General features: G+C 30.3%; 2 protein-coding genes and 1 pseudogene across 2 annotated transcripts; 2 read left to right on the top strand and 1 right to left on the bottom strand.

Moving 5' to 3' along the window:
• The first annotated feature begins 3,984 nt into the window (after positions 1-3,984).
• On the top strand, positions 3,985-6,472 carry LOC114414575 (GDSL esterase/lipase At3g14820-like). The gene is made up of 5 exons (XM_028378878.1): positions 3,985-4,243; positions 4,651-4,781; positions 5,364-5,597; positions 5,729-5,984; positions 6,080-6,472. Exons 1-5 carry the CDS (start codon positions 3,985-3,987, stop codon positions 6,271-6,273), a joined length of 1,074 nt encoding a protein of 357 aa, XP_028234679.1. The 3' UTR covers positions 6,274-6,472.
• Positions 6,473-7,013: 541 nt separating this feature from the next.
• Positions 7,014-9,225, top strand: LOC114414079 (annotated as a pseudogene).
• Positions 9,226-9,750: 525 nt separating this feature from the next.
• LOC114414574 (CO(2)-response secreted protease-like) lies at positions 9,751-13,086 on the bottom strand. Its single transcript, XM_028378877.1, has 9 exons — positions 12,840-13,086; positions 12,486-12,745; positions 12,273-12,384; positions 11,586-12,087; positions 11,402-11,505; positions 11,002-11,247; positions 10,775-10,889; positions 10,454-10,664; positions 9,751-10,358 (listed from the first exon to the last, which is right to left on the bottom strand). Exons 1-9 carry the CDS (start codon positions 13,046-13,048, stop codon positions 9,805-9,807), a joined length of 2,313 nt encoding a protein of 770 aa, XP_028234678.1. The 5' UTR covers positions 13,049-13,086; the 3' UTR covers positions 9,751-9,804.
• Positions 13,087-16,410: the final 3,324 nt, after the last annotated feature.

The following is a 16,410-nucleotide window of genomic DNA, read 5'->3' as shown; positions in this document are numbered from 1 at the left end:
TTAATTATGGTCTTAGTTTTTAAAATTTAAAATAAAATCATTTTTGTCCTCAAATTAAAAAATATATATTTTAGTCCCTATAATTTTAAAAAATTCACTAGACAAGTCATCATTTTTGTTAGCATCGTTTATCTCGTGGGACTAAAAATGAGCTGGTTTTCATTGAATTTTAAAAATAAAAACATAATTAAGCTAAAAATTTAAGAGTACTATTATCTGAATCAACCAACTATTCTAAAATATAAATTAGTTAAAAGAGTCTAATATATAAAAACATAAGAAAGGTAATATATACATTCTTGTCCGAGGTACGTAACTTATTTCTACTTCTATGTGCATTTAGTAAACTGCTATATATACACGAATCTTCTGTGATCAGGACTTGAAACGCTTCCCTTAGATGATGGATATGTTAATGGGTTGTCACTCTATTTTTGGCAATCTGCAACCGCTGCAGTGTAGCAGAAGCAAATTAGGCAAAAATCCTTTAATTGACTCAAACTACAACAGCCTCGCTTTTAGAAAATAAGAGGTGGCTTGGTTTCACAAAATATTTCTTATTTTTATTTTTTGAAAATAGTTTTCATTTTTACATTTTCAAGATTTTGAAACCATGTTTGTTTTATTAAAATCTTATTTTCTATTTTTTGAAAATGAATAATACATTGAAAATGTGTTTGGTTTAATTAATTTTCATAATGAAATTCATAAAATATTTTGTGCATTTAATTTAAAATAATAATATATGTTCAAAAATTAATGAAACTAATATATGCTAATTATTATTTTAAAAAACAATATACTTATTCCAATTATCAACTATATCCCATAACAAGACAATTATTTATCTGTAGAATTCCAATGATCAAATACTGTAAAAAATAAAATAAAAAACTTTACAAATTATATTATTAAATTAAATAATATAATACGATGAAATAGGAGCATAGACACTCCATAATCTTGGATGCTTAATTGGTTGATGAAATGGCGGGGAATATGAGGACAAAAGTTAATGCTGGAATTTGGCTTTTCGCAATTCCTTGGATGTGGTAAATTGGGGTAGATTCGTGAATGAATGACCATGATCTCCCACTGAAATGGTTCAGTAACACCCTTCTGTAGAGGAGAGATTGAAAGGATGATCTTCTGAACTTGGAGCTAATTAATGAGAACGGGATGAGTGATGAACCTAACCACATCAACCTTCACGATACCAAATGGCTGTGAAGAAATGAAAAATGAAGACATTTGTTATAATTGCCATCTATGTTATTGTGTTTTCCCATTTGATTTTCTTTCTCTGTGAAAATGCGGAAAACGACATTATTTCATTTTTAGTGTTAGGCATCTTTTCAAAAAATATTTTTCAAAATAAATGTTTTCTAAAATCAAAACAAACTCATTTTTAAAATTATTTTCTATTTTCTTTGAAAATAAAAACAAAAAATAATCAAATCAAACGTGACCTAATAAACAAGCAAGGGAAAGTGAAGTACTATGAAGAAAAAGAAGGCAAAACGTTTGTGGATATTTCTTTAAATAACGAAAAAGGTTAGCCAACTTTTAGTGTGTTTTTACTTTTTACTTTAGATTATTTTGAAAATTAATTTACATACTTTTATCACTTTTAGAAGATATTTAATTTGTTTTTTAAATTAAACATGTTATTAATGTGGAGATATAAAATTGACAAAGAAAGAAAAAAGAAGTTGTGAATCATTTTATTAGTTACAAGATTAAAAAAATTTAAAATTAAACTGAAGCACTTAACATTTTCTAAAATAATATTTTTTATTATTTTTAATTCGATCTACCTCCCAATGATTCGTACCTGTATATATGTATGACATAAGATTTTTTATTTATTTACAACCGCACTGATTTTTTTTAATATAAATCGCACTGAAATTAAAACTATAACTTTATATTACAAAAATGTATATTATTCAAATTACTGTTAAAAAAAGAGTTTAATAACTGTAAAATTATTTGAATTATTTTAAAAGCGAATAAATTTATATTACATGATCAAATGTGATTCGGTGAACGCATAATTTTTTTATTTATTATAAATCATGTTTTTCTATAAAAAAAATATTATTCAAATTTATGGCTACTGAACTGACCCTAGTAAGAGTTTAATGTACAATGTATGTACACCTACCTATTCCAACGGCTCATATTCCTCTAAATTTCTTAATTGTGCTCTAATTTTTTTTTCCTGAAAAAGTTAAATATATAATGTTTATAAGTTAAGAGTATTTCATATTAATATAAAAAATACAACACATAATAGAATTTGGTTGCATTGGCCATAACGTAGAAAAAATGTTTTTTTTTTCTTAAATCAAAATACATTGTAAACATTAAATCGTATGTATCCCTCTTGGGCACGTTTGGTAGGGAATTTTGTTTTATTTTCATAAACCATAATTTTTAGGAATCATAAATCTTAAAAACAGAGTTAGTCCAACCATAAATGATACCTAAAACATATAGTAAGAAAAATTAATATCTGACCTAATTGATGATTGAGAAATATCGATAATTTCTAAGCAAGGAAACAAGTAATTTAATTAGTATATTATCAATCTTTAATTTCCTTTTTACGTAGTTTGATCTGCATTTAGTTTTCCGTGTGAACGTGGCAAGGTAATTCCGAGGATATTTCGTCTTCCTGTCGTGTTGGGTCTTGGTTGGAACAATTGATCACCACTAACATTGACTTATGGATCCACAAAAATATAAATGAGCAACTCATCATATCTGAGTGATCGTGTTTGGCCATCTATGATAATTCCAAAAATAATATACTCACTTTGTATTTATTTATAAGATCTAAATTTTAAAAAATCCAATGAATAATATTACTTGTATTAATTTTTTAATATGAAAAATAATTTCTCATTAAAAGACAAAGAAAATATATTGATAAATAATTAAAAAGATAAAAATATTAATAACAAATATGATTTTGGAAAAAATTATAAATTTAAAATAAATTTATTGATATATACTAAAATAATTATTTTTTTAATCTTGATGAATTAAATAATTGAATTTTATACATAGAAACATATATAATTCCGATTTGAATATATATTTGCAATTATATATTGAATATATATTTGCAAATATATATTCATTATATTATGACACGATTTGAAACATTTAAATAAGATTTTGTATAAGTTAGTCAACAATTGGGCAACATTTAATTGGGCAACATTTAATTCCGAATTTGTATAAGTTAGTCAACAATTGGGCAACATTTAATTGGGCAACATTTAAATAATATTTAATCGGAATAAAATATATTTTTAATCCCTTATATTTTTATTGAAATTTGTTTTTAGTTCTTGAATATTTATATCAAGTAATTTGGTCCCTAAATTTGATAAAAAAATGTTTTTAATCTTTAATCCATAACCTAAAATTAAAATGTGCAAATTTTGGAGAGTAAGCCTAAAGACTATTTTTTTTATATAAAATTTCAGAGACTAAAATGCATAATTTAAAAGACTAAAAACAAGATTCAACTTAGATATATAATTATTATTTTATCTAATGAGTTTGTTGATCTTTTTAATGATTAAATTATTGTTTATTTAATTGTTATTGTGCTTGTAAAACAAAAAAGTCAACTTTAAAACTTGAAACAAAAGATTAGTATAAATAATTTTCTTCATGTATTATTTGAAACAAAAATCAATTTTAATTTTGCATATAAAACTAATAAATAATTTTATAAAAGTCATTATTTATTAAATATTTATTTATTATAAATTAGATATTCAAATAATTAAAGTACCAAAAAAAAATTCAACCTTCCTTGATGGTTTCTGGATCAGTCCCTGGTTTTTTGTGTAACCAATAATAAATGATGTGAGCAACATAAAATAGATGAATTAATTAAAGCAGTACCTACCTCTATATAATTGCAAGGAATTAGGAGTGAGTAGGAGCAACAGAAAACGCAAAATGGAGTTGTGGAGTGTGGTGTTTGTGTGTTGTGTTTTATGTTATAGTTTTTGTCACAGTGCAGAGGCTATCGTTAAGCTAGGAGGAAATGAAACAATCCCAGCACTGATTTTGTTTGGGGATTCGATCGTTGACACAGGAACTAACAATAACCTAATAACACTGCTTAAGTGCAATTTCCCTCCTTATGGGAGGGATTTCCAGGGTGGGATACCAACAGGAAGATTCAGCAATGGCAAGGTCCCTGCTGACTTCATAGGTACGTACGTACGTGCCATTCATGCTACTGTTAATTACGTCCTCATCATCTTAACTTCCTCCATAATTTAGTGCATAATTATTAATTAGAATCTTACTATTCAATATGATTAGATATACACACGCTAGTTATTCATTCGTATCCCCAGGTAAATTTCAAGTGATGAATAAATTCAGTACTTCAATGTTTACAAAATCAAATTTATGATGTCTAAAACAACATATGAAGCATTACATTCTGCACAAGAATTCATTCAACTGGTCTTAATTTGATATTAATAAAATTGATCACCTAGCTATCTAGGTAGGTTTAACTCTTCTCTTTTCTGACCCAGAAACGAATTGATCCATATTTTGCTTGTAAATTTCAATTATTAATTATAATTCTGAATTGATTGTCGTCTTCAGCGGAAGAGTTGGGAATCAGCGAATATATAACACCATACAAGAGTCCTAGTTTGCAGCCTGGTGATCTCCTCAAGGGAGTCAACTTTGCTTCGGGTGGCTCCGGATATGATTCTTTGACCGCACAAATAGTGGTAAATAGATGCATTTTATTTCATCTAATTATTCTTTCACCACTAACCTATTTTCTTACAAAAGTATTTGCATTAGTATTTTGCAAAAAAAATAATACATATATAATATATTGAATTCTTTGAAAATATAAAATATTTATTAAATAAATAAAATTGATAAATTATTATAAAAATATAGTTCATGACAAATACGCGTGGACAGCAAACGTGTAACGTGTTATGTTTTGTTTAAAACAGATTTTCTCTGCCACTAAATTGTTTTTTAGTCTGACATGATTTGTCCTCGTGTCATTCTTCGGCTTCAAAAGTGGGAAAGCATTAAATTGTATATTAATTTATTTTTATATTTTCTTTCTCTTGCATTATTTTATAAATATTTTTTTCTTTGTTTTTATTTATTTATTTATTTATTTCTCATGATGTGTTTCTATATTACATCATGACATCTTCAAATATATATTTTATTTTAACTTATTTTTTTCTTCTCTCCATCCTGATATTATCCCATCATTTGGCTGAAGCTAACTAACAATCTTCTCTCATAAAATAAACTATTTTAATCGTACTTTGTTGCTAATACAGTCTGTCACACCATTATCTGAGCAACTAGAGCAATTCAAAGAATACATAGGAAAGCTCAAGGGAAATTTTGGAGAAGCAAAAACCAACTTCATCTTGTCCAAAAGTTTAGTACTTGTGGTGTCAAGCAGCAACGACATTGCCAATACTTATTTTGCATCAGGAGTTAGGAAAGTGACTTATGATGTTTCGGGTTATACTGATATGTTGGTGCAAGAAGCCTCTTCTTTCGTTAAGGTAATCTCACTCTGTACTATCCTTCTCTCCCATCATAAATTAGAATCGCATATATTATATATGTATGGGGTTAAATAACTGACCATTTAATTTAAACAATGTGCGATGACTATTTTTTATTTTATATATAGGAATTATATGGATTGGGGGCAAGGAGAATAGGAGTGTTTGGTGCACCTCCACTAGGATGTTTGCCATTCGTACGAACGTTGTTTGGAGGTCTAGAGAGAGTGTGCACCGAAGAAATAAACATGGCATCAAAATTGTTTAACTCTAAACTATCTTCAGAGCTGCACAACCTAAACCAAAGCTTGCCTCAAGCGAAGGTGGTGTATATCCGTATTTACGACTCTTTGCTCAATATCATCCAAAACCCAATCAATTATGGTACAAATCTATTCCTCCCTTCCCTTTCACAAAAAAAATAATCTCTTAATTTACACACATTTGTTCCAATCCTAAATCTAATAATTGAATTTCAGGATTTGATGTTGCTGACAGAGGATGCTGCGGTACAGGGACGGTAGAGGCGGCTTTTCTGTGTAATCCGTTAGATCCAACAACCTGCGTAGATGATTCCAAATATGTGTTTTGGGACAGCTACCATCCCACACAAAAGACATACCAAATTCTTGTTGGTGAAATCCTCAACAAATATATAATCAGCTTCTCTTGAGAGAACTCCAACTGAATTCATGTTCATGGTTTTATCATGTTAAATTTTCTTTATCTTCAATTTTAAAAGACAAGTGTCCAATCGCAAGAGTTGGATACAAATATTGTTTTATTTGTTAATTACGGTTCTATTATTGTCAGAATTTTAACCTTTATATATGAGTAGATTCGACTTCTTTAAGATGAGAAGGTAAACATTAGATAATAATTAGTTGCACTCATAGCCAGTGGTTGTGATTTTTCAATTTCAGTTTTTTAGTTAAGGATTTATTTGGCTTTAATAAGATCAATTCTTGAACACTCTTATGTTATCGTCACGTTGAATGCAAAGAAAGACATAATTGTTATTAAAAAACCTACCGTAATTAGTTATAGAATTCGCTAATTAAATGTGGTAAAAAGAATTATATTTTTCTTTAACATAGCTAAATTATGATGCTGGGTGAGAATTCAAATTTAAAAATGTTTACCTTTACCATTAGAAATTTCAAGAGTTTTTATTTTATTTAAAAAAAACAAAAAGGGGATCAGCTGATGATGTCATTATTCTAACACACATTCAAGTGTTGGGTTTATCTAGTTCTTAAAATTAGAGATGAAAATCTAGGAATGATTTTCCAATATAAACCTTATTCCTGAAGTCTCATCTACTAGGGAACAACTACCAGACCATAGAATGATAATTTTGCAAGTGTGCTATTTCAACCGATTGTGTAAAAATATTGGGAAACATAAAAAAACATGCTAGTTGTTAGAAACACAAAGTCTAGCCTTGAAAATTTTGCAACAAAAGTATTCTTATGTGTGAATGTGGTTTGTATGGGGTTCATCATCTTGAGTTCAAGTCACGTGTCTATGTAGATGAATTACGGATAGTTTACTTTGCCTTCCTATTGTCTGGCTGGATTTGCAAATTTCTTCACTATAAATGAAACTCGATTGCTCACTTAAGATATAGTTCTTTCAAAATCATCTTAGCTATTATTATGTCTCTTCTTGGAGGCACGGATTTTAGTAAACTGCAATGACTATATTGTTTGGCTGGTTGATACATCCATTTTGTTAGTAAAAGAAAAAATGTTTTTGAGCCCTTTCTTTTCCACTCTACCCTTTGGCCTTTGCTAATTAGGCCATTGATATGCTGACATGGTGTTGTGCTCATTTAGGTTGGAAAAGTTTTGACAGATTTACCCTATTTTGGGCCACCTCTTCTCAACCTGCACAATGGTACTGCTATTGGCATAACTGTGAGAAAGTCAGAATATTATTGCTTCATTGGCCCAACTTGGAACTGGTCTGGGAATGCCACCTAGTTCTTATATGACAGAGAATAGAAGTAGCACCTTTGGGCAACCTGTGTATCAATTTTCTAGAGGAACAAAACTGTCTATTCTGGGTCTTCACCACATGCCTTTATCGTCAAAGGAACTAGGAAATTTTGGAGCTTTTACAATTCCTTTAGTCTTGTCCAAGCAATATGAAGATGAAGTTTCTGAGGCAGTACGTGAAGTATTGCCATCAATGGGAACAAAGATGCGTGTGTCAGCTGGTTCTATTGCCTAATGGCAGAGTCTGAAATTGATGATTTTACAAAGATTGGAGGTTGGGTCGAGATGGACAAATTAAATCCCAAATATTTTCAATTGGGTGTAACCATATCTGATGTTTCTGAAGATTCATTTGGTTGGGGAACGAGTCTCAGTGGGATGATTGGAAATTCAATAAATGAGGCTCATTTTCAGGCTGAATCGTATCTAAAATTTAACATGGGTAATAATTCTTGTTTGAAGCCAAGTCTTGTATTGGGAATAGATGGGAAATCTAAAACAGCTGCCTTAATGCTTCGATCTAACTGCTCACTGATAAATATCTATGCATTTTCCGGTATGGCCGAGTTCTCATTTTTTTATCAGGTGTATTAATCATTTTTTGTTATATACATTTATTTGATTGAAAACATGTTTGGTTTTCTTTCTTGATGCATTATGGAAATCTAGAATAGAATTGTAGCTTTCAAGATTAATTTGGGGGGTTAACTGATGATGCTTAGCATTAAGTTGTTCATAATGAATCCTGGGTAGATACTCTGCATTCTGCCATGGCACAAAATGCATTACTTCTGTTTTTGGTTTTTCACACCAAAATGTACTTTGCAAAAATTAGCCTAATAACTTTTTTTTCTTATTTTTTTTTTTTACAAAATATGAAAATCATCCGAACATTTTCAGTTACATTTTTTTTTCAAATTACATTTTAACTCATAGTAAATAATACATTATATCAATAAGGTATCAACTTTGAAGTAAACATTGTTTGCTTGGTTGTAATAGTATAATAATACTATCCTTTATAAGCTTCTTTCTAACTTCAATTGCCCACTAATCAAAGGTGTGTTTAATTGCCCTCGGTTGAAAACAACATTGAATGCCAATAACTATTTTGATAAGCTTTTTCAAGCACCTCTCAAGAGATAGGATCCAAACCTCATTTTTTTAAAAGCACTTCTCAAGAGGTTGGATCCACACCTCAGTTTTTCAAAGAAAACACTCACCCAGTATAAAATAATGATATATAAGGAAAATTAAATCATCTTAAACTCGTGTAATGTATATGCCCGATTTATTCAACTTAGCAATACCCATCATGGGAATCTGACAGACTTATGTACCGTACAACCCCCATGAACTTGATAGTTACTCGATTAGTGGGATTTATGTACCGTACAACCTATGAACTCGATAGTGATGATCACTAACTTTTCACGATCACGCAACGCTTAGAGGACTATCTAGTTAGTGTAACCTCCTTAATGTCGAATATGTATATATTGACATAAATAAAACACAACAAGGTATGTTTTAATCATTTCATACATCGATACATAAGTATCTCGGATCCAATTGAGTTGATTGTTGGAGTCCTTTTTGTAGGTACTTCTCCTACACCGGATTAGGAGATCCAAGATTCCATTCGACCACAACTCACCACAATTCGTCAAAACTAAGTCATAGCTTACCACAACAAAGTCGAAACTCTGCTACAGCTCACCACAACTCAAGCCAAAATTCAGCCACACCTTACTCAAAACTCAGTCGAAACAGTTTCCTTATTTTATGAGCTCACTTCCCTAGTTCCCCCTTACCTTTGTACAAGTTTTGTTAAAAATTCATCATTTTAGTCTGCAACTACTTTTGAGGAGTTTGCATTTGAAGCATGAAATTGATGTTGAATTACCAACCCGTGTAAAAATCCGAGGTTACTACGATCCAGCTATAATTAATGTAATTAAATCACATTTCTTTTTTTTAATTAAGCTGAGGGCAAACGGCTAGTGAATAAGTTGGAACTAATTTTGAGTGTAAATAGTAAGTCAGCTTATATATTTGCAAAAGAAAAAAACATATTAGAGAGGCTGAAAGTATAATAAATTAAATTAAAACAGAAGGCATATGAATAATAAATAATCAGGACTCGAGTGTAGGCACCACGAAGAACTTAGCTTGCATTTATTCATCGCTACTTTTTAATTTCACTATTTAGTTAATACAAAAGGAATTCGAACCATATATTTGTCGTTACTCCAAGTGATAGATCCAAACAAATCTTTCTTCAAGGAGGTCTTCGGTCTGAAAGTAATATTGTAGCTTTGTTTTTTAATACTTGTCGTAAACTCAAGATTATATGGAAAGAGTGTGACAATTACTTCACTAGGAGCTTCAACAACGGGGAAGTACACTGTTTCATCTTCTTCGTCAACGTTTGTGACAGTTCTACTCACGACCGCGTCTGCTTTGCCAGTGAAGTTTACTGCTATGGAAGGGTAGTTGATGCTGGAGATGAGATCAGAGCTCGAATCCTTGGGACAATTGAAATTCTCGGGGACAGTTCCGGAGATGACCTTTATCATGGTTATGTTAAGTCCATTGTAACACAAATAGTTCAAGTAGTCAACGTTGTTGGTTTCATAAACTAGCCCCGGTTGCAATGGTTCAGATGTTGTAATTGCCCCTGCTCCATAGTCATAAGGTGTGGCTATCAACCCTGAATCCGTTGTTATGGGACCCTTCAAATTGTCATTTTGAATTGCTGCATACATATTAATTTATAGAATGATATGAGTTGGTATGGTACATTTTGCTGGATCACATTACTTACTTAGATCACATTATCAAATGGGTGACCTGAAGTCATGATGGCAGATTTGATTGCGGAGGCACTCCAAGTGGGGTTTTTTCTTTTGACACTGCATGCAAGCCCTGAAACATGTGGAGTAGCCATGGAAGTTCCTGAGAGTATGCGATATAGTGAGGGCTTTCTTCCTTTTGGAACCTCTGATGTGTCATTTCCAAACCATGCAGCGAGAATGTTAACTCCCGGGGCTGCAATATCAGGCTAGAAAGAAAGAAAGAAAGAAAGAATGAATGTTCTGTTTAGTGTTTGAGCAATGAGCATATTGAGGATGATGATTGATATGTATAATTCTATCGATCGTCATATCATACCTTGAGAACATTGCTTGTAATCAATGAAGGCCCTCTTGATGAAAAATAACCCACCCGGGGAGCAGGCTTATAATCAGGAATTGTAACTGTTGCTAGTATTGTTCCCACTGGATGGCTTTATATTACATATATGCACAAAGAATTAAAAGAAAATAACTCGTGATCAAAGCAAATTCTAAAATTAATCAAGAATGTTGCTTCTTTCAAGTGCTATATAATATCCTTACCTAGTTGAGTTGATGTACTGGAGGATTGCGTCGCCATGTTTTGATTTTACCTCTGTTACTGGGAAGTCCACATAATAAAATGCTACTGATCCAGATTGATCAGTAATATGAACCAGACCTATTCCTCCCAACGCCTTCACTATGACAATTTTCTCATCAGTTGAATAATAAATGTCATTTTTTCCATCACAAACCACAATCTTCCCTATGACTTTTTTTGGATCTAATGAATCTGGGTGGCATTGTCTGCATGTGACAAATGATTTAATCATTTGCTAAGAGGTTATATATGAGTATTACATATAATTGGTGATGAAACACTTGTTTGTTATTGCTTAGTTGATTGCTTGATTTGAAGTTTGTCCAATACGAAACGACAAATGGTTTTTAGAGTACGTACCTTGCATCAGTTATGTTGGAGATATTTGCCCTGGCAGCAGACTCAGCATATATCATTGGATAATCGGGAGAATTTAAAAGAGGGGAGAAATTTATGGCTCTTCCCTGAAGTTTAATAATTATCAACGATGAGAAAAGATGACATTAGTTGCACTGCACCGATTTAAAGTAGAATATGTAGGTACCTTGACGACTTGGTTATTACCCAAGACCACGTCGGATTGAAGATCACGGTCGATGGTGGAAGCTGCAACGGTTAAAATCCAAGGTGCGTCGTTGAGAACGGTGAATGGTTCTCCGTCGTTCCCGGCGGCGCAGACCACCAGGATGCCGCGCTGGACGGAGTGGAATGCTCCAATCGCAATCGGGTCGGTGGTCAAATCGGTTTTGGTTCCACCGAATCCACCGAGCGACAGCGACAAGATATCCACTCCGTCGTGAATGGCATCGTCAAACCCCGCAAGAATGGCCGACCCAGGACATGACCCAAAAGCCCCACACACTTTGTAAACCGCCAACCTTGACTCAGGGGACCCACCCCTTGCCGTCCCCGCCGCCAGACCATAGAACGATGCGCCACTCACCGGCACGCCCACTGCCGTCGACGAAACGTGAGTCCCATGTCCGTTGAAATCCCTTGCCGTTTTCTCCTCTGGGTTAGGGTAAAACCTCGCGCCAATTATCTTCCTATAAATACAAACCTAACCGTTATTCCATCCACTACCTAATTAAATAGGATTCATTCCAAACCTTCTTAAACAGCAAGCTGAAATCACCTTTTTTCTAATAATAATTAATAATTAATAACGTTCGCCTTTATATATTTATTATTATTATTATTATTATTATTATGGTTTCACATTTTAGTTTACCTGTTACAACAAGAGGAATTGAAGTCTTTTGATGTCATGCAGGTGCCTTTCCATCGGGATGGAACAGGACCGAAACCCTTGTCGCTAAAACTCGCCGCCTCTGGCCATATGCCTGAAATATTCCATTTTTGTATATATTATTATTAACATTTTTAAAAAATGAAACACACACATATATATCATGTTTTTTTTTTTTTTTTGATTATGGACAACCTGTGTCTAAGACGCCAAGAATGACGTCTGATGAAGAAAAAGAAGAACCGGACAGCGTATTTGGTTTGGTGTCGATATTGACACGAGTTTGGCTTTTGAGGAAATCCCATGAACGTGTAGTGTGGAGCTTCAGAATGGGGTCAGGGAAAACAGACACCACACCAGGTTTCTGAGCAATTGAGTTTGCCTCCTCTTTTGATAGACGAGCTGCGAACCCAGAGAAACCATGCTTGTAGTTCCGTACTAGGGCATTCTCATTCCTTCAATTCATTCACACAAAATATGTAAACACATCAATCATCAAATTAATTAATTGGTGCCCATATAATAATAATATTATGTAATTATACGTACCTTCTTAGCACTGAATTCAGAATCTGAGCGTGCTCATTTTTAAGAGAAGCTTTTGTTGAATCTGCAGCTCCCATGTACACGATATAAACTTCTTTACTGTTAGTGTCATCGTTACTTTCATTCCCTGTTGAAGATGAACTTGACACTACAAGAAACAGGAAGAGAGTAGTGTAGAATAAATGCAACAAAAGTGTATTATTGCCTTTCATGTTAAAACTTTGTTGCACTCAGTGTGTGTTTTGCTGCACCCTCACATGCTGTTATTTATACTCAAAATTAGAATATATATTTGCAATTATATAATAAATATATATTTGCAAATATATATTCATTATATTATGACACGATTTTAAGCATTTAAATAAGATTTTGTATAAGTTAGTCAACAATCGGGCAACATTTAATTCCGATTTTTTATTTTTTTGTGTTATTCAGATTTTGTATAAGTTAAAGCAATCTTGGAGTTTCCTAATTAAAATAAAAAAGAAATTATTTTATCGGATATTAAATTGTGGAGTATAGAAAACCATTCTCATGTCGTGTTTTGTGCAAGGACGGATTTACGGGGGTTAGTGGCTTCAGCTCCCCTCCCTCAAAATCTTTAATGAATATACTTTAATAAATGTATAATAATTAATAATATATACTATTTATAGTAAAAAATATATATACTAATTAATACATCTAATAATATATTAATTAATAGATACAATAAGAATGATAATTCTATTACTTGTTATCATTGTTATTACCTAGGCAAACATATGTATTTACTATTATAAGTCTCATTTATTTATTAAAATTAATTATTCTTACAATTATATTATAAAAGGTTACATATGATTGTCATAAAATTTGATGATTGTTAGTTATCAGAATAAAATATATTTTTAATCCCTTATATTTTTATTGAAATTTGTTTTTAGTTCTTGAGTATTTATATCAAGTAATTTGGTCCCTAAATTTGATAAAAAAAATGTTTTTAATCTTTAATCAATAACCTAAAATTAAAATGTGCAAATTTTGGAGAGTAAGCCCAAAGACTATTTTTTTAAAATAAAATTTCAGAGACTAAAATGCACAATTTGAAAGACTAAAAACAAAATTCAACTTAAATATAGAGGACTTAAACATATTTTATCATAATTATTATTTTATCTAATGAGTTTGTTTATCTTTTTAATGATTAAATTATTGGTTATTTGATTGTTATTGTGCTTGTAAAACAAAAAAGTCAACTTTAAAACTTGAAACAAAAGATTAGTATAAATAATTTTCTTCATGTATTATAATGCATGCAATCGGTCTAGTTCATTCGGTGCTCAATTAATTGTTATTTTTATTTTTTTTTACAGTGAAGGAAAAGCAACAATCTGCGATGATAAAATGATTGCATGCGTATTCCTTATGAGCACTGCAATTGCCCGTTATGCACTCAGTCCATGTAAAGTGAGACATTTGAAGATATAGTATTAGTAGCCAGCCATACAGAAATTTTTTGTAGTTGGTGCCGGCCAGCATATATTCGATAACCAAAACTGGAGGTTGCAACCAGTTAGTAACATGTAATGCAACATGTCAAAATTATATAAACAACATATTATATATAGCAGCTAAAGCTTGGCTATGTAAATCGAAAGAAAAAAAAGCTTAGCTATGTATGGTATCAATCAAATTCATTATAAAGGAATTAAGGTGGGGAAAGAAGCTCTTTGGTTGCATTACTCTGGCTCGCTAATTACACGACTCTTACAGAAATTAAGTGTCATTTTAGTTTTCAGCTTTAATAGAATTGGTTTTAATAGAATTAATTTAAATACATAAATATAATTACCCAATGAACGCGGTAACCATGTCGCCATGCGATTGAGATGAGCCAAAAAGATTCTATAGCCTAACTAGGCAATAAGACATTTTCAATTTTTGAAAAAAATCATCATCACAGGCATATTATTTGATAATTATAAGATGAAATAATCATTTTTATTTTTAAATGTATAAAATAGTAACGAATTCATTTTCGAAAAATGAAAATTTAAATTTTAGTAATCGAAAGTGAAAGAAATGCAATAAATTCATTCATTTATTACCGTTAATGAAGGAGTCCAAGAGCACAAATAAGCTAACATGATTATTGAATAGATTAGACCTATGTCAACAAGTTTTCATTAAACTAATTTCTAGGACTCCAAATTTTGTTTTATTTAAGAGTAAAATATAATATAATTTTTATCTTTTATCCTCCATTTTTTTTCTCATTATAATAAAAACACTAAAAAAAATATGAAAACAAACCTAACTTAAAACAAATAATTAAATAAACATAATATTGATTAATAAACATAATTTGTCTATCACTCTAAATTTTTAATGTGATAATACATTACCTAAAATATGATACTTAAACAAAAATATATAATTATTAAGTTAATTTTTACAAAAAAATGAAACTCAACTTAATTTTATTACTACCTAATGTTATTAGAATAGAAAATTCAAAGCAACAAACAAATTATTCTTATTAATTAATATTATGTTTGTTCTAATTTATATTTGTTTTCCTACTTTTCTAATGATACAATAAGGAAGAGAGACGAAAATTAAATTATGTTTTATTTTAAATGAAATAAAATTTGAGATCTAACAAATTAGTCTAATAAAAAATTCAATAACTTTGAGGAGAAAAGTCACTGACTTTTTCTTCTTCTTTAATAAATGGACAACAACTTAAATAAGTCGTAAAAAATTTAATAAAAAAATAAGAAAAGTCACGTTACTTTCTCTTCTCAAAGCTACTCATTTGAGATGCTCTAAAAAGAATTGTTCCATTAGATTCCTTAAATGTCTTTCCTTCTCTGACTCTCTAATGGGTTTTGCATATTTGTAACTTGTGAGTATATAAATTTGGAAAAATATTAATTTAATTATAAATTTTATCTTCAAAGTTTTTTTTAAAATTTTTATCATTTCAAATTTGTGTGCATTTTAACACTGTTGACTTGTTAAAAAAATAAAATAACATTATTTTATTATTATATTTTGTAAAACTGTGTTATTTTGTTATTAATATGATGATAAAATATGTAAAAATAAAAAAATTTGAATCATAAAATTCATAAAGTAATAAAATTAGGGTGATAAAATTAAATTGGAAACTAAGTTAATTATGAGTGAATTTGTTTAAACTTAATAATGATTTTTAGATAAACGTTTTTTAAGAAACAAATTGATAAGATTTGTTTCTTAAAATAAATAAATATTTTTAAGTACAATCAGTTTAAATAAACATATTAAAAAAATTAAAAAAACAATAATTTTATTAAAATAAATAGTTTAAAACAAATAAATTTTAAGCAATCGGACCTATATTTCATATATATAATATATCTTTTAACACTACCTAAATTTGGTAGCAGCTTACGTGAAAAATAAAAAAATAATTTGGCGTGCAATGTATTTATATTTTCTATTTCTCTCCACCTTTTTCATTATATAATATTACATCTATTATTTTCTGTTATTTCTTCTTCTTCTCTCTCCTGGTTCCACCTCAATCAAATCAATCTAAAAG

This window comes from Glycine soja, chromosome 6 (genome assembly GCF_004193775.1).
Source record: "Glycine soja cultivar W05 chromosome 6, ASM419377v2, whole genome shotgun sequence".
Lineage (NCBI taxonomy): Eukaryota > Viridiplantae > Streptophyta > Magnoliopsida > Fabales > Fabaceae > Glycine > Glycine soja.
Note: the sequence above shows the minus strand (reverse complement) of the source record. Positions and strands in the feature narration are given on the sequence as shown.

Excerpts from the sequence above, each read along its gene's own strand:
- LOC114414574 (XM_028378877.1), bottom strand. The coding sequence starts at position 13,048 with ATGAAAGGCAATAATACACTTTTGTTGCATTTATTCTACACTACTCTC. Across the intron at positions 12,385-12,485 it reads TCTTGGCGTCTTAGACACAG|GCATATGGCCAGAGGCGGCG; the intron begins GTTGTCCATAAT and ends GGAATATTTCAG. Across the intron at positions 10,890-11,001 it reads CAGTACATCAACTCAACTAG|CCATCCAGTGGGAACAATAC; the intron begins GTAAGGATATTA and ends TGTAATATAAAG.
- LOC114414575 (XM_028378878.1), top strand. The coding sequence starts at position 3,985 with ATGGAGTTGTGGAGTGTGGTGTTTGTGTGTTGTGTTTTATGTTATAGT. Across the intron at positions 4,244-4,650 it reads GGTCCCTGCTGACTTCATAG|CGGAAGAGTTGGGAATCAGC; the intron begins GTACGTACGTAC and ends TGTCGTCTTCAG. Across the intron at positions 5,598-5,728 it reads AAGCCTCTTCTTTCGTTAAG|GAATTATATGGATTGGGGGC; the intron begins GTAATCTCACTC and ends TTTTATATATAG.